We start from the raw sequence: 19,587 nt of genomic DNA, 5'->3' as shown, positions 1-19,587 counted from the left end.
CTCCTCGGATCAAATTTTTGAGTTTCCCCCTCCCACTTTCACCCCCATCCCAATTTTTTTTGAAATTCTTTTGCTCTCCTCGAATCAAGTTTTCTCGATAATACAAAGACTCCAGTTCCTCGGATCAAGTTTTTCTCGAAATCAAAGACTCCATGTCCTCGGATCATGTTTTTGGATTCCCCCCTCTCAGGGTAAGCATTCAAATGAACTCCTCCTATGGGTCATGGTGCTCTCTCTTACTACAGGTCTAAACAAGTGTGACGTCAGTATTCCTCTCATTAAGTTAAATGAAGTAAAAAGTGTGTTTACTCGGCGGTCAGTGACGTCACGTGATGACCTCACACATACAAGCTGAATCTTGTCGACTTCCCCCTATGTCAGTGACGTCACGTGATGACCCCACACACACACAGGCTGAATCTTGTCGACTTCCCCCTATGTCAGTGACGTCACGTGATGACCCCACACACACACAGGCTGAATCTTGTCGACTTCCCCCTATGTCAGTGACGTCACGTGATGACCCCACACACACACAGGCTGAATCTTGTCGACTTCCCCCTATGTCAGTGACGTCACGTGATGACCTCACACATACAAGCTGAATCTTGTCGACTTCCCCCTATGTCAGTGACGTCACGTGATGACCTCGCACATACAAGCTGAATCTTGTCGACTTCCCCCTATGTCAGTGACGTCACGCGATGACCCCCACACACACAGGCTGAATCTTGTCGACTTCCCCCTATGTCAGTGACGTCACATGATGACCTCACACATACAGGCTCAATCTTGTCGACTCCCCCCATCTCAGTATTACACATTTCATATACAACATAGGGAAAACATTTTCACTATTAACCCAGGATAATCCAAATAATTTCACATTTTTTCGTTAATACCCACAACAATCCACAATTTCTTTACAACACAAGGCTAGACATTTTTCCTCGTTTTAACTATTTCATCTCAGGTCACTCCCCACGAAGTAACCTTCTCTCTCTCCTCCTCCCCACCCTCCCGAACCCTCACACTCCAACCAACACCTCACAATTTTCACTCGTAACCCCCAATTTTTCTCGTTTTAACTATTTCATCAGAAAGTACCACAACACTTATAACCACTTTTCGATAAATTCACCTGGATTACCTGGAGGTTATTCCGGGGATCAACGCCCCCGCGGCCCGGTCCATGACCAGGCCTCCCGATGGATCAGGGCCTGATCAACTAGGCTGCTACTGCTGGCCGCACGCAGTCCAACGTACGAGCCACAGCCCGGCTGATCCGGCACTGACTTTAGGTATCTGTCCAGCTCTCTCTTGAAGGCAGCCAGGGGTTTATTGGCAATTCCCCTAATGCTTGATGGGAGGCTGTTGAACAGTTTTGGGCCCCGGACACTTATGGTGTTTTCTCTTAGTGTACCAATGGCGCCCCTACTTTTTATTGGAGGCATTTTGCATCGCCTGCCCAGTCTTTTACTTTCGTAGGGAGTGATTTCTGTGTACAGATTTGGGACCATTCCTTCCAAGATTTTCCAAGTGTAGATTATGATATATCTCTCCCTCCTGCGTTCCAACGAGTACAAGTCAAGTGCTTCCAAGCGTTCCCAGTAGTTAAGGTGCTTGACAGAACTTATACGTGCAGTAAAGGATCTCTGTACACTCTCTAGATCTGCGATTTCACCTGCTTTGAATGGAGATGTTAATGTACAGCAGTATTCCAGCCTAGAGAGAACAAGTGATTTGAAAAGGATCATCATGGGCTTGGCATCTCTCGTTTTGAAAGTTCTCATTATCCATCCTATCATTTTCTTTGCACGTGCGATCGTGGCACTGTTGTGATCCTTGAAAGTGAGATCCTCAGACATTACTACTCCCAGGTCCCTTACATTATTTTTCCGCTCTATTGTATGGTCGGAGTCAGTAGTATACTCTGTTCTAGTTATTATCTCCTCCAGTTTTCCATAACGGAGTAGTTGGAATTTGTCCTCATTGAACATCATATTGTTTACCGTTGCCCACTGGAAAACTTTGTTTATATCTTCTTGGAGGTTAACCGCGTCCTCAGCAGATGACAGCCTCATGCAGATACTTGGAATGATGTTTTGGCAAAACATCATTCCAAGTATCTACCTCCACAACCACGACCATCAAGGACATCACCAGTAGTAGGCAGGACAAGCCTCCATCCTCTGCAGGGGTATACATAATCCCTTGTAATGACTGCAACAAGTTATACGTGGGCGAAACATCAAGGGACCTCCAAACACGTATTTCAGAACACCAATACGCAAGCAGGTCTGACGACACAAGGAATGCCTGCGTACAACACCGTAATTCACACAACCACTTGATAAACTACAGAAACTCAAGACTTATCGCCACAGAAGACAACACTCAATACCGAAGAATCCTGGAATCATCACTTATTTCTATATCCGACAACTTCAACCAGAATAGTGGCTTCTATAACATAGCTGAACCACTTGCCAAGAAACTTCTTCATCGCTATCCCACATAAGAACACTGTAGAAGGTCTGCTCACCAACTTGTCCAGTCTCCTTTCCAAGCTACCCAAGTTTTTAGACTCTACAACCCAACTCGGTACATCATCAGATGCAGCATTCTTCACCTGACCTCAGCCGGACTATAAATACTCGCGTTCCTTCCACCCCAGGTAGTTCTGTTTGTGACTTGAAAAAGCCCACTGTGTGGGCGAAACGTAGTCAATAAAGGATCACATTATACTGCATTTGTGTTTATATTGCCATTGTGTCGGTATTTTATACCATTTATTTCCATAGGTAGAGGTTGTTTTGATAAGGACCTGCCTCGCATGGGCCAGTAGGCCTTCTACAGTGTTCCTCCATTCTTATGTTCTTATGACATTCCTCAGGTCACGTGCGTCACATCTCACTCTCCGCCTATATATATAATGTCTTTCTACCTCTGTATTTTAGAAGTGATCAAGGTCCCAGGACCGAAACGTTTTCTAATAAATATGTTACAGTGTTTGCTTACGTGTCTTTCTAAATCAACTTGTCGGTATTTATTACCAAGGTTTATACCATATATATATATATATATATATATATATATATATATATATATATATATATATATATATATATATATATATATATATATATATAATATAGGGAGGTACCACCTCCAGAACTTTACTGGGGACCCTCATCCTCAGAGGAGAAAATAAACGTACCTCAGGGAAAACTCTAGGTTCTCCCCGGAGCTGTTTGAATATTTTCTTCTCCTACCACCCCTTATATTTAATTTTCTTTGGAAGAAATTATTAATAGAATACATTTACAGAAAACACAAACATGAGTACATTGGTACAATATATCAAAGATTATGAATCTCCTCCATATTCAACAAGGCTTAATAAAGACAGCAGAATGAGAGTTTTTACAGATGGTTACGAAAATATTAAAATCCGTTCTTTCATATAACTTTTATTATTCAATAATTACACATAATCTTTTGAATATATATATATATATATATATATATATATATATATATATATATATATATATATATATATATATATATATATATATATAAACATGAATATTTGAGTGGTCTTCACTACAGTAGTCAGACATCGATGTAGAGTTCTGGCATCTGTGTACCAACAGACGTGTAGACGTCGTAACACCTCTCATACAAGGAGATTTTTGTATTTTTTTTAATATTTAGACTAGGTTTCTACATTGCTATTTAAATTACATATAAGCAACCTAATCGTCTAGGTTTTGTACAGGCTTCATGATACCAAGCATGATATCCAATTCTTGCATGACCTCATCCAGCACAGGCGACGCTTCAGTTATTTATTGTTTTCACTCGCACTTTCGTAAAGAATAATGGAAAGGACACGTGTTGCGTCCTGCAACCTCCATAAACTTACCCTCATTTCCCAATTCTGTTCTCAGACATTTTAAATACTTCCCTGCGAGTGCTTAACGCCGCCGCCGCTGGACTCTACGGAGCGCCTCAGGGAGTAGCACAACCACGGAAGACACACCTGTAGAAGTCCCGACGCTGTGACAGGGAAGACAAGAAACTCAGATGTTAGAACATATTGATATAACTTATTTAAATGCTTATGAACAATTTTTAAAACTAACAACAGCTTGAATGTAGATGATAAATCACTCACAAAAAAATTACTACCTTATCTATAAAAAAAAAATTGCAGGGGGTGAAGAGTATGTTCAATAATTATTTTTAATAGTCACACAGCTATATGGGACACACAACGCATTTATAATCCTAGTGGATGGAAAACCTTTTAACAACGTGACAAAGACACAAGAAGAAGGAAAGAGGATGGGATGAACAAGCAAGAACTGACCTGGTATTCACCTGAGATGGATCTCATACAGATGAAACAGACTCTGGGAGGGAGGCCTGTGTGTGATAGGCCACATACAACTGAATATCTTATACCATGTGAAAGTAATCCTGGTGATGAGCAATGAACATCGGGAAGGAGGGAAAACATGATAGACAGGAGTCCAGCACAAAAATGAGAGAATTTCTGAATATAGTACGTATAATGGAAAGAGAACTAGAAGGAAAGACAACGAATGAAATAGAGTGCCCAGCTGGACTGTACCGAAGATGTAGAAGGAGTTTATATCCAAATCATGAACAAGAAACAGTGATTAAAACGAAAAAGCAAGTTCATCCCAAGATGCATCAATCAGAAGTTCAAGTGCATGGAAATACAATAGAAAGCAAAGGACAGCATGAAGGTGAACAGAAATTCGGAAACTAATGTGCCTCGGGGAGAAGAAAACTAAGCAACAATTTAAGAATGATACAGCAACGAAAACGGAATCTGAAATGAAACTGCTACACAGTCACTTAAAAAAAACTATGATGGTAAAAGACCAAGTAACAATACTGTTGAAGGAAGACTCGCTCACAGGAAATGAGCAGGAAGTTTTGCGTGGAACTGAATTAACTATTTTAAAAGGCGTAATCTTTGAAATAGACAATATCAGAGACAGAGAAAAATATCAGCAGTACCGGACACCAGACACATCAAGGAAAGCAAGGGAAAGTTACACAGTGAGCGTGATACAGTACATTAAAAGGCAATATAACCTAGGAATATGTCATCATTTTCTAGGGAGGGAGCAGAAGATCTGAACCACTGTTTAAAATCTTCAACAAATTAATAGAAACAAGGCAACCGTCAGTGCACTGGAAAGCAGGGAAAGGTGATCGGCAGGCAGAAAGTGTTAAACTACAAACATCACTTCATGAACAGTAACCAGAGTATGGAGAGATATACTGACTCTTCTCGCAAACATGGTAGATATCTATGGCAGGGTAATGAAAAATAAAGTAAAAAAGAGTAAGGTGGATGCATTTTCCTGGACTGCAAGGAATCATATAACACTTATCATATGAGACTTGGCCAAAAACCTGAAGGAGCAAACAAGAATAATAGGAAAAGTATTACAGTGGATCAAGAATGCCACAAGACAAGATGACAGGAAGCTCTTGTCCAGGAAGAGGTATCAGAATAGACATGTAAACTGTAGGTTTCCACAGTGTAATGTTCCTGGTATGTGTGAAGGAGAGACGCCTGTGTAGCTATATTTGCAGATGATTATGAATTAATAAAAAGCAATAAAGAACATGAGAAAACATTTAACCCATACGGGAATGAAAGGTAAAAGGTATGGAAGAAATTATCGTAGTTAGATATTTACCTGTAGACGCGTTGGAAGATTAGTGTATGAAAGACGAAGTGAATCACAGAAGGGACGAAAGAAAAATGATAAAGTAAGCGGGAGCTTTTGCAGACGAGCCTTCAGGGCAGTGTACTAGAACCTCTTCCATTCCTCATCTACACCAGTCACCCCCCTCAAGGAAGGTTCCTTGATGTTGGTGAGGGGCTCTTGATTTAGGGAATTGGATCTGTGCTCCAGTTCCCCGAATTAAGCCTGAATGCCTTCCACATCCCCCCCCCCAGGCGCTGTATAATCCTCCGGGTTTAGCGCTTCCCCCTTGATTATAATAACAATAATACACCAGTCACCTTCCTTATGCCTCACAGAAACCTAAACCAATTCCGTTTGCAGGTGAAAACTTTTGCCATCTCGAATTCAAGTTGTACTCGACAACACAATGTTAAACTGGAGAAAGATAAAGTATCTACCTAAATCACAATTAACAAATTCTCACTCAACATTAACAAGAGCTTTCACTAGTTGGAAATAAAGCTAAACAAATATTTATTTGAAGGGTAAAGGACATTTCTAATAAAATTTTGAAGACGGTGGACGTACTCTCAAAAATACAGTACTATGATGCAAGAACCAGAGGGGGAGTTGAATGAAGGCTCTAGGCCCTTCATGTTGCAATCAACACAGCCTCAAGAGCTTGCAGTGTTGCACATTGTGTAAAAAAAATTAGGTAGATTCGTTCAAGGGAACGACTGAAGTTAACTGGAGTCTTTCCCTTGAACGAATCTACCTGGACTTCCTACTTGTTTCTGCAACATTGCAAGCTCCTGAAGATGTGTTCATTTCAACACGAAAGGCCTGGAGCACGAGGCCTGGTCACAGACCAGGCCTCGCTGTCACCCACATCCCCATTTTTTGACCGACGGCTAAATGCAAGTTAACTAAAAATGAATAGCATTAACCTAACGTAACCTAAGTTAGGCTCAGTTACATAAGAGAACGAGCGATATATATGGTGGAGGCTCGCAGTCCCACCTGGGAGAGTAGGAAAACTTTCACACCTTATGTCACAAGTGTTCATGGGAAGACTGACGGTACCTAACGAGCGATCATGAGAGCTGGTGGCACCTAACGAGCGATCATGAGAGCTGGTGGCACCTAACGAGCGATCATGAGAGCTGGTGGTGCCTAACGAGCGAACAAGCAATCCTCCTCTCTGACAGTCACAGTAGTCACTCTCACCTGGCGTAATTTCTAGATGGCAGTAATCGCCAATAAGGAAAAATTTACAAATACATTAAAAATGCTGTAAATAGGTACATGATAAATGGACGAGCATGTTTGCACGTCTGCATACATCCACATAAGCATATGTTTACACACATGTAAACACCCACATATGCATGTATTTGCATTGATATAAGCTGGCAGGATATTCTAAGTAGTATAAAATAAGTAGAACACCTGGGTATATTGGCTTGACTGCTTGGTTAATTGGTTTTTTTACAGCTGCGTGTAATCTGTTCACCAGCGTCGGTGGCCCGGTGGCCTGGTGGCTAAAGCTCCCGCTTCACACACGGAGGGTCCGGGTTCGATCCCGGCGGGTGGAAACATTTCGACACGGTTCCTTACACCTGTTGTCCTGTTCACCTAGCAGCAAATAGGTACCTGGGTGTTAGTCGACTGGTGTGGGTCGCATCCTGGGGGACAAGATTAAGGACCCCAATGGAAATAAGTTAGACAGTCCTCGATGACGCACTGACTTTCTTGGGTTATCCTGGGTGGCTAACCCTCCGGGGTTAAAAATCCGAACGAAATCTTATCTTATCTTAGCGTCAAGAATACTGTAACACCAAGTATGGGACTACGAGAATTAACGGAACTCTAAGTGTACCCCATAAATAATGAGATGTACACCTCTACAAGTGTACATGTAGTGTTGTCAGTGTACACATATGAAGATAAATATACTTCTCAGAATATGCAGAGCAAGTCACATGGGGATGGGAGTCTTTAGCTCTAGATCTTTCGCAGTCTCTTGCGTCGTCAGGAGCTATGCAAAGTTGCAAGACAGCAACAGATAGGAAGGGAAATTCTCTGAGGCAAGGCAGAAGGTATCAGTGGCTGCCCATGACACTCGGTGTCATAGCACGGCGAGCCTTTAATAACCAGTTTCTTGCTCAAGTACAAATTTTACTGAGTCCTGCTTAATGTCACGCTTAAGCACTATGTCATCATGGAATCTTATACTTTAGTAGTACATCATGTTACTAAGTGCCAAAGATGTACACCTGTACACAAATTTAATGTGATGAATATTATAATTCATACTCATATTTGTTTATATATATATATATATATATATATATATATATATATATATATATATATATATATATATATATGTCGTGCTGAATGGGTAAAACTGGTCACTTAGCAAGAACTCATTAAAAATTAGGTTAGGTTAGGTAAGGTTCGTCAGGAAACAGGACAAATGTTTCCTGACGCGGGTCTTAGTCAGATGATGACCCGCCTTTGGAGCTTTTGGTCATCTGACCGAGGCCTTCCGCTGGCTTACCGGTCCACTCCTTTAAAAATTATGGTCATTTATAACCTTAGATAAAAAAAAAAAAAATTAAGTCTTTTCTAATATTTTCTCTTATACTTTTGAACATACATTTTTTCATTTATGATAATGTAAAAATTAATAATTTTATACGAAACGAACCTTCGAAAACTTACCTAACCTTATTATAACAATCACAATTTAATTTAGCCTAATCCAACCAAATATGTTTAGATAAGTTTGCAATAATTTAATAAACACAATGAAGTAAATATATTTTTTTGCTAGGTTCTGAAGGATATTTTGCGGAATTTTTGCATACCAAAATTTTTTTTTGCCTTATTCAGCAAGAAGAGCTTCGCTATATAAGTTAAAATCGGAAGTTTTACCTATTCGGCACGACGTATATATATGATAAGAATTCCCAGAACATGCGAAATATTGAAAAACACTAATCTCAGTTCGAAGGAGACTTGAAAATACGAACCGTACAACTCTGGTACAATACCTTAGCGCCCAGCTAATGCTAGACGTTTTGGTCCAAGGCAGCCAGCCTTCAAGCAAGTATTTTTAAGCTTTTCCTCTCATTTCGTCAAGGTATGCAGAGCACTGCGTACCTAGTCCCAAGGTTCGTAGGCTCGAGTCTTCTTCGACCTGAGATTAGTGTTATATATATATATATATATATATATATATATATATATATATATATATATATATATATATATATATATATATATATAATATAGGGAGGTACCACCTCTAGAACTGTCGTAGGGACCCTCATCCTCAGAGAAAAGAATAAACTTGCTTCAGGGAAAACTCAAGGTTCTCCCTGAAGCTGTTTGAGAATTTTCTCCTACCACCCCTATATTTCAAGTATGTTTTATTTAAAGACAAAATACATTGGCCAAACATTCACAAAAATACAACAGAAAGTAAAACAACATAGGTAACTCGGAGCTACATCTCGAGTACTTCGTCCAGCTCCCCTGCGGTGGGCCGCGTGCCCAGAATGCTGCAGGTATTTCCTCTCTGGATCGCAACACTGAGTCTCTGAAAGAGGAAGCTGGTCGCCCTGTGGTCCTTGGTTTCTATGATGAGCTTTTCACCTAGCTCTTTGAGGAACTTTAGAGCACACTTGCCCCATGCTCCAAGGGTCTCCGACCCTATTGGAATGAAGTTATAGCAAGGGGGAAGGTCTTCATATTTTCGGATCTTCTGGGTCTCCCTGTGGCTGGCAGCTCCACCCCCTTCCACTACAGAGTATGGCAAGTAGGTGTCTGCCAATGTGGCAGCACAGGTGTAGTCCCAGGCAATCTGCTTTCCATCCTTCCAGGGTAGCATAGTGGCTCCATCAGGATGCTTTTGACTTCCATCAGACCTCTGTACTTGGGGTTCCCGTTGAGCTGGGCAACGGGCTGTGGCGAGGCTTCTCTTTATTATATCATTGACCTCATGTCTGGCATGCTTCCCTTCTGCTATGTGACACACGAGACCATGAAGTCCGAATTGATAAGCTGTCGCCCTGCCGCAATTACATCTATGTTCGGTGAGGATGGGGGCGGCTAGGCGAAGAGCAACACCAATCCGAATGGCCTGTGGGTCGAGACGGGTGCCCAGGGAGGAATTGGGAACAGCTAACAGGAAATCTCCTGAGTGTGGTGCCTTCACTGCCAGGAGACGAGCGTTGTTCTTTCCTGAAGCATTGGAGAGCATTGTGTTGGCGATTTTTTCCATGATCGGTTTGTCCCAGTGGGACTGTTTGTGCTGTTTGGGAGGAGCTAGTCTACTGGAGGAGTCTGTAAGGGTGTCCCACCGAATCGCTGCTTCAGTAAACCGGGGGTCTTGAGCTCCTACCACATCTCTCAAGCGTTCGAGCACTATCTTCTTGACTAATGCACTGGAAGCCAAACACGAAGACAGAAAAGCAGGTAAAGCAACATGCGTTGCTTTATGCACCCCTATACCTCCCAGTCGCACTGGGAGGGTTGCTTGATTCCATTGCTCATCCTCTAGTGACAGGTTCATTGCCTTCTTAAAAGTTGATCTCAGGTGTGCGTCATATTCATCGAGTGTTGGGTTGTCAAAAGAGGGTGCACACCTCAAGAAGTGAGTGAGTCTTGGCATAGTAAGACACCTTGTGAGGAGATACAGAGCATCATGGGCATCAAGATTGCTTATTCTCTCCTCCATTCTCATCAGGTCATTCAATTTGTCCCTGAGGACAGTGTCGATGGCCTGATGACTCAGCGGTGCCCCCAAGAGGGTACTGTTGGATGGAGTTGTAGTTGAGACTTCTGGGAGGATTCTTCGCACAGCATTGATTATTTCCTGGTTTGCTGTGATGATTTCACACTTGGAGGGATTGAGGATGAGTCCAAAGTCTTCTCCCTGTGTTTTCACCAGTTGTAGGTCCCCCACCAGGGACTCTTCAGTACCTGCCAGAGTGCCGTCATCCAGGTACCAGATATTGAGCTCACTGCGAAGGCTGGAAGTTAGTTCTCTTATTGCCAAGCAGAAGAGAAGTGGAGCGTGTGGGTCACCCCGCTGAACACCCTCTGATGATTGAATTTCATGTTCTCCAAACAAAAGAATTGAGGGTTTGCTGTAGCCAGCTGAAATGAAGGGAAAGAGACTGGGAAACCGAACCCGAACAGCTGGCAAAATAGCATCTCTCTTCACCATATTAAAGGCATTTCTAAAATCAAGTTTGACTATGGCCTTGTCTTCTGGTAGGTCCCTGATGTAGGCCCTTGCCGCATGAGCTGCAGCTTCACTGCCTTGAGAGACCCCAAAGCCCAGTTGGTGTGGCTGGAGTAAAGTGGCAGCTTCTAGGCGAATGTTTCTCACTGCTGCTTTGGCAACGAGACGGCGAAGAGTGTTTCCAACTGCAATGGGTCTGATTCCCCCATCCCTCTTCTTCAAAGCACATAGTGAGGCTCCAAAAAAGAAAGGTTTAATTTCTTCTGGGATTCGCCCAGCCAGGCAATTGTTGACGAAAGTTGTTAACTCGGTGAGAAGAATTGATGCAGATACACCGAGTACTGGATTTGCCATCTCTTTGAGGTGCTGATTTCGAATTCCAGTGTAACCTCCTGCAGATCCTGCAGGAAATGACACAATCGCCTTATAGACTTCCGATTCTGGCAAAATTAATTGTTCAGTGATGGGGTCTTCCTCAGGGTTGTCGTTGATGGCTATGGTGTCCCTGGTTGGATGCTTGTCTCTAAGTGCTTGGGCCGTGGTCTCATCCTTGGGGGCTACAATGTCGTCACTTATAATTATTCTTATTGCTCCCACTGTATTACCTTCTTCTATTTTTTTGCTAACCTGTGCGCAAATTTTCTCGTTTTCAGTGGGACTTTTCTTGGGTCTACCTCTTTGATTCCTGCGATGATGGGGCAGAGGGACACAGTTATCCGTTCTTGGGTAGTTGCGCACTGCCTTGATAACTGACGTGGTTAGCAGTTTGCCTCTTCTTTCAGGAACTGCAAGACAGACATTGCCGAACAAGAGTAGGTTGCGCCTTGCTTGGATGGTGCCTCGGGCTTCTAAGTTGGTGGAACCTCCATTCACCCGCTTAAGAAGGTCTGTGAATTTCCCTGCTGCATATGGGCGAGCCGCTTTAGGGATGTGGGATAGTGTACTGCTAGCATTGGATTTGAATGCCAACAGAAGGTTATCGCAAGTGACGAGGTTGCCATTGGAATTGTCATCTGCCTGTGGAGGCTGTGGGCTGCTCTCTGCTGGGGGCATATGTGATCCTGCACACCCATTGTGTGCACGAATGCGGCCATCATTGTTGCGTGCTCGAAACTCTCCACACACCTTACATGTGCCTCTTCTTTCATTGTTGGGTGCATTGTTTCCCTGGCTTTGTGGCTGGCTGGCTTCATCATCTGCCATACCTCAAACTGTGTGGTAAGCCCAAGCTGAAGGGAAAATGGCGCATGGCACATACCGCACGTGGTTCATGGTGGTGGTGGAGGGGAGGAGAGGGATCTCCCGTCCTTGTGGTGGGCGGTGGAAGAAAGGGAGGAGTGGAAGATGTGTGATGAGGCGGAGTAGGGCACTCATTCCTTCCCAGGACAAGTCACTATACACCACAATGCTCTGTGCACATGTTACTATACACCACTATGCTCTGTGCACAGCCCCCACTATCAACGACACACCGCTATACACTTCACATGCTATGCGCATACCATGCACATGCTATGCGCTGTACACTATAGACTATATACACTATACACACGGTGAACAAACACTCCATTGTTGTAACACGAGCACACGGTGTATGCGCGCCTGTTTGGGGAAAGGGGGGACAGTTTTACCCCTCAACCTCCGCCTCCTCCTCCTCCATGAGGCCTCCCCTCACACACATATATATATATATATATATATGTCGTGCCGAATAGGCAGAACTTGCGATCTTGGCTTAAATAGCAACGTTCATCTTGCCATATAGGACAAGCGAAAATTTTTTTATGCAATAATTTCGCCAAAATCATTCTGAACCTAACGAAAAAAATATATTTAGCTGTGTTTGTTTAGTATTCTCCTGTCTGTCTCAACTACTGGATCACTACGACAAGGTCCTAAATGCACTAGAAGACAAAAAGAATGCAGATGTAATATATACAGACTTTGCAAAAGCCTTCGACAAGTGTGACCATGGCGTAATAGCGCACAAAATGCGTGCTAAAGGAATAAAAGGAAAAGTCGGTCAATGGATCTATAATTTCCTCACTAACAGAACACAGAGAGTAGTCGTCAACAGAGTAAAGTCCGAGGCAGCTACGGTGAAAAGCTCTGCTCCACAAGTCACAGTACTCACTCCCATCTTGTTCCTCATCCTCATATCCGACATAGACAAGGATGTCAGCCACAGCACCGTGTCTTCCTTTGCAGATGACAACCGAATCTGCATTACAGTGTCTTCCATTGCAGACACTGCAAGGCTCCAGGCGGACATCAACCAAATCTTTCAGTGGGCTGCAGAAAACAATATGAAGTTCAACGATGAGAAATTTCAATTACTCATATATGGTAAACACGAGGAAATTAAATCTTCATCAGAGTACAAAACAAATTCTGGCCACAAAATAGAGCGAAACACCAACGTCAAAGACCTGGGAGTGATCATGTCGGAGGATCTCACCTTCAAGGACCATAACATTGTATCAATCGCATCTGCTAGAAAAATGACAGGATGGATAATGAGAACCTTCAAAACTAGGGAGGCCAAGCCCATGATGACACTCTTCAGGTCACTTGTTCTATCTAGGCTGGAATATTGCTGCACACTAACAGCACCTTTCAAGGCAGGTGAAATTGCTGACCTAGAAAATGTACAGAGTACCTTCATGGCACGCATAACGGAGATAAAACACCTCAATTACTGGGAGCGCTTGAGGTTCCTAAACCTGTATTCCCTGGAACGCAGGCAGGAGAGATACATGATTATATACACCTGGAAAATCCTAGAGGGGCTAGTACCGAACTTACACACGAAAATCACTCACTACGAAAGCAAAAGACTTGGCAGACAATGCAACATCCCCCCAATGAAAAGCAGGGGTGTCACTAGCACGTTAAGAGACCATACAATAAGTGTCAGGGGCCCGAGCATACATAAGGGGGATTACCAACAGACCCCTGGCAATCTTCAAGCTGGCATTGGACAAGCACCTAAAGTCGGTTCTTGACCAGCCGGGCTGTGGCTCGTACGTTGGTTTGCGTGCAGCCAGCAGCAACAGCCTGGTTGATCAGGCTCTGATCCACCAGGAGGCCTGGTCACAGACCAGGCCGCGGGGGCGTTGACCCCCGGAACTCTCTCCAGGTAAACTCCAGGTAAACCTTGCCTCGGTGGATTACGGCCGTTTCATTGAAAAAAATATGTACCATTAGAACTAGACAAATCTAAAACTGTTAATTCGTGTGAGATATTTTAACCACCCAATTGATTTTTCAAAAAGCCGAGAAAGTTGTATCAAGCAGAACCGTACTGAGAGAAATATGACTGAAACAAGTTTCATAAAAAAACTGTATTGATTTTAATATGAATTTTAGTTCAGAGTTATATAAATTAGATTTATATATAATTAATAGAATTGTAAGGAATTTAAGGTATGCGTGACAGATCCTTCATAAATTACACCTGACAAGTGTCCTGGCACTCCCACCAGCATCATAATGGGTCGGGTATAAGGTCTTGTCTGAGGTCATATCTCAGCTTTATAATCCTTCTGCTTGGAAGTTCACTATTTTTTTTTTTTACAATTGCTCCTTTGCAGAAGTGATATAAGAAGGTTGGAGTATATGGAGAGTAAAAGAGAGGTGAAAGCGTGATGAGGGAGTGCACAAGGAGAGCAAATGATTGAGGGTGAGGTGCTTTCAACAAATTTTGCTGAGAATAAGGAAAATTTGGAGTGAGATAGTTTAAGAGAGCCTAGGGAACAAATGGATTTCATAGTTAAAAACAGAATAGGGGAGTTAGATGGGGGAGTTGGAGGTATTGAGATGGCGGGAATATTTTGAGGAACTGTTAAATGTTCATGAAGTGAAGTTAGCATTAATTTCATGCATTGGACATGGAGATATAACATCTTTTAGGAGTGAAGAAGAACTGTATGTGAGTTACCGGGGGAGGTGCGTGAGGCATTAGATAGAATGAAAGAGGGTAAAGTAGCTGGAACTAATGAGATCATGACAGAAATGTTAAAAGCATGGGGAGGGGGGAGATATAGTTTTGGAGTGGCTGGTACTTTTGCTCAATAAATGTATGAAAAATAGATGGTACCTAGGGATTAGCAGAGAGAGTGTATAGTCCCTTTATATAAAGGGAACGGGGACAAAAGAGATTATAAAAATTATAGAGGAATAACTTTACTGAGTATACCAGGTAAAGTGTATGGTAGGGTTATTAATGAAAGAATTAGAGGTAAGACAGTGAGCAAGATTGCGGATGAGTAAGGAGGCTTTTGAAAATGTAAGTGATGTATGGATCAAGTGAACAATATTTAGCATTTATGGATTTAAAAAGGCATATGATAGGGTGGATAGGGAAGCAGTGTGGCAGATGTTGCAAGTGTATGGAATAGGTAGTAAGATCCTAAAATCTGTAAAGAGCTTTTATGAGGATAGTGAGGGTCAGGACAGGGTGTGTAGAAGAGGGAGATTACTTTCTAGTAAAAGTAGGTCATACGCAGGGATGTGTAATACCACCATGGTTGTTTAACATACTTATAGATGGAGTTGTAAAAGTAAATGCTAAGGTTTTGGGTAATAAATTATAGGGAATCAAATACAAAATGGGAGCTGACACGGTTACTTTTTGCTGATGATACTGTGCTTTTGGGAGATTCTAAAGAGAAACTGCAAAGGTTAGTGGACGAGTTTGGGGAGGTGTGTAAAGGAAGTCAAAAGTGAACATATATAGGAGTAAAGTGATGAGGATATCAAGCGACTTAGGTAAAGAAAAAATGGATATCACATTGGAGAGAGGGAATATGGAGAAGTGAATGTTTTCAGATATTTGGAAGTAGATTTGTCAGGGTTTATGAAGGATGAGGTTAGTCATAGGAATGACGAAAGAAAAAAGGTGTGTGGTACACTGAGGCATCTGTGGAGACAAAAGTACGTTATCCATGAAGGCAAAGAAAGGAATGTATGAGAGTATATTAGTATAATGTGAAGCATGGGCTGTGAATGCTGCAGCGAGAAAGAGGTTGGAGGCGGTGGAGATGTCGTGTCTAAGGGCAATGTGTGGTGTAAATAATATGCAGAGAATTCGTAGTGTGGAAATTAGGAGGAGATGTGGAGTTACTGAAAGCATTATTCAGAGGGCTGAGGAGGGATTGTTGAGGTGGTTTGGTTATTTAGAGAGGATGGTGCAAAATAAGTTGACTTAGAGGGTGTATAGATCTGTAATGGAGGGGAAGAGGGGTAGGGGTCGTCTTGGGAAAGGATGGAGAGAGGGCATAAAAGAGGTTTTGTGTGAAAAGGGCTGGACATGCAGCAGGCATGTGTAAGTGTGATAGACAGGAGTGAATGGAGACTAATGGAATTTTTTGGATCTGACTAGCTGTTGGAGTGTGAGCAGGGTAATATTTTGTGAAGGGATTTAGGGAAACCTGTTAGCCGGACTTGAGTCCTGGAGGTGGGAAGTACAATGCTTGCACTTTAAAGGAGGGGTTTGGGATGCTGGCTGTTTGGAGTGACTTCTAAACTGTCATATCTGGGCGCCTCTGTAAAAACAGTGGATACTGTGTGAATGATGGTGAAAGTGTTGAATAAAAGTGAAAGTGTTTCTTTTTTGGGTCACCCTGCCTTGGTGGGAGACAGCCGTCATGTTGAATATATATATATATATATATATATATATATATATATATATATATATATATATATATATATATATATATATATATATATATATATTATAATAATTTCTGCTCATGTGCACAAATTTTGTGTTTGATAAAACTCGGTACCAGAGGTCTGTGAGGGAAAAGTTCAATAGATAGGAGTAGCAATGGAGTATATAGTAACAATAAGGGTAAGTCCAGCTCCCGCTATCGCCCCCCCCGGTACCAGAGGTCTTTTTGGAGTATATAGTAACAATTTCCCCCTCCCCGAAAGTGATAGTTTGCTTGCCGGCTACTTGTTAAGGTAGGGTAAGTCTAGCTCCCACTATTCCCACCTTTTTTCCCCCACCCTGAAAGTGATAGTTTGATTGCCGGCTGCTTGTTAAGGTAGGGTCAGTCTAGCTCCCGCTATCCCTTCCCCTCCTTCTTCCATCCCCCCCCCCGAAAGGTGACGTGTGGGGCTCTGGTCCAAACAGTAATCACTAGACTCACAGCTCCCAGCACTACTATAAGTACATGCCTGCCTTGTATTCTAGTGGATTTATTGGTTGAAAGCTTCACTTTTGACCAATATTAAACTTAGTCCTTTCAGTCTTGCTCTAAGTTGGGTGTTTTAATAGTCACCACATCTTTTAGGTATTGTACTTATCATGGAGAGTGATTTATTAAGCAGTGGGTAACCTGTCTATCTTTCTGGCTTGGATGACAGAGAGGGTCACCTGCCAATCAACGAGTAGAATTGATGGAGATGGACTAACGTCCTGAGACTTCCCCTTTTTGGATTTAATTACCTGTGCACCTGTATGAAATTGCAGGACGTAACCCCTCATCATTGCAGCGGTAAAGAACCTGCTTTCCTGTCATCAGGATAGAATACTCACGGCTATACTGTGAAGAACGAACCGGTGGGTTGTAACCAACACCTGCGATCCCCCCCCCCCATCATCAGCAACTGCTACGATTTCAACAACACGCAGTGTCACCAACACCAGACACCCCAGTATATATATATTAGCGTTGAGTTCAAATGTTATTTTATTCATTTCATTTTTTATTTTTCTTTCAAATAGGATATACCTTTCATGTTTTATTGTTTTATGTTTGCTTTAATAAATAATAAAGTGTTTATCTTTGTGAATTATTATTTCGTTTTCTATTCATTAATTTTCCTGAGGAGGAGCCAGCCTTGGTAATACTGTCTGAAGTTGTTACAGGGCTGAGTAATCCTTCGCAAGTGGCGACCTTGCCAGGATTAACTCGACTGAATCAAGATTCAACTCCATCTCGAATCTACCATTGGAACTTCAACGCCACATACCACAGACGGTTACCACCAGCCATGAGTAATCGTTCTCTATGGTATGACTACTGTACAGGTATTTAAAAGATTTGGTGATTGTTATAGTCTCAATTTATTGTAAGTCAAGTCAGGCAGGATGTAATATTTAATTCTGCCACCTTTTTGTTCGAGCTTGAAGCACTTTGGAGGATTAGACTCTAGGGACCCGAGATTTTCCAGTGACAATTTGTTTCATTGAGCTCTTTATTATATCAAGGGAACTGTCGTAAGACACTCTTGATTTGTTGGTGAGAAGATTGGATGGTCAAGGGACCCCATTCTACTTACTGTTTGCTCGGAGCCGGCATAGAACCCTTCGTTTTAATTAATACATATTGTTTAATTGAAGTAGGGATCGAGCCCTCTGGTTTATTTACAGTTTGAGCGGAGCAGGAATTGAACCCTCCGTTTTCTTTAATACCCGTTTCATTTCCCCTCTTAGTTTAAGTTATTCTTGCATATATGGAGGAATACCAGTTTTGGATGAATGCTGGAAGTAAGTTAGGAATAACGGGGAAAAATTTAGAATCTTTCATTAGTGCTAAAATCCAGGAAAGAATTGAAAAGGAGAGAGAGAGAATCGAAAGAGAAGATAAAAAAGAGCATGATAGACTTGATCGCGAGGAAAGAGCTATAAAACGTGAGGAAAGAGCTAGAGAACGTGAGGAACAAGCTAAAATACGTGAGTTAATAGAGAAAAGGATCGCGAGCTCGAAAAATCTCGCCTTGAATTAGAGAATAAAAAGTTAACTTTCTCACAACAGCAATTAGAGGAAGGAGTAATGGAACAACGTGCAGCTAGTACACATATTCCAACACCTAATTTACCTCCCTTCACAGAGGGGGAAGAATATCTATGCAACTTTGTCGCAGGATATCATATGTAATTATAACCTACTGAAGAAGGCAATCCTTAAAGCATGTCAAAAAACCACTAATTCTTACAGGAAAGATTTCAGGTATGCCACCTTACAGCCTGGCCAGAACTTTCAGTAGTTACAGGTAACACTCTTTCGTTTGTTCGACTTTTGGATAGAGAGTTCAGGAATTGATCGCAGTTATGAATCTCTTAGAGACTTCATGGTTGCTGACCAGTTCCTGACAGCTCTTCCCCATCAGATACGAACATTCATCAGAGAACGTAACCTGATTAAAGCTGAGGAAGTTGCTGAGGCTACTGACCTGTATGCTGAGGCTCACAATTCCTATAAAGACCTAAAGGGATCGAACCCTAAGGGCAAGGGTTCATCAGACCTTAAGAAATCAAAGCCTCTAGTGGAAAGTAAAATGACTTCTTTTATTCCTGTTTGTCATTTGTGTGGTGTTAAGGGACATAAACGTCCAGATTGTCCTTCTAAGAAGGTCCAAAAAGTTGGAAGATGTTTTAAAGACTGTAATGACCAAGCACCCTTCTGTTCAGGAACAGTTAAAGGACTTAGTGTATCTACCATTTTACGAGACACTGGATGCACATGTATAATCATTTCTGATAAGCTGTTCCCTAACCTTAAAGAAACTCATTCCTCTGGTATACTTTTAGACTACTTGGGCCGTATGGACACTTTCCCTACCATCCGTTGTTAC

The 19,587-nt window shown here is 42.1% G+C and overlaps 1 protein-coding gene across 1 annotated transcript in view; it reads right to left on the bottom strand.

Annotated features, from left to right (window-relative positions):
• Positions 1 to 3,715: 3,715 nt before the first annotated feature.
• The window catches only part of LOC128695929 (uncharacterized), a 74,006-nt gene continuing 58,134 nt past the window's right edge, over positions 3,716 to 19,587 (bottom strand). The window contains exon 6 of the mRNA XM_070093100.1: positions 3,716 to 4,065. Within this exon, the coding sequence (XP_069949201.1) occupies positions 4,018 to 4,065 (48 nt within the window). The 3' untranslated portion in view covers positions 3,716 to 4,017. The remainder of the gene's footprint in view (positions 4,066 to 19,587) is intronic.

This window comes from Cherax quadricarinatus, chromosome 41 (assembly GCF_038502225.1).
Source record: "Cherax quadricarinatus isolate ZL_2023a chromosome 41, ASM3850222v1, whole genome shotgun sequence".
Lineage (NCBI taxonomy): Eukaryota > Metazoa > Arthropoda > Malacostraca > Decapoda > Parastacidae > Cherax > Cherax quadricarinatus.
Note: the sequence above shows the minus strand (reverse complement) of the source record. Positions and strands in the feature narration are given on the sequence as shown.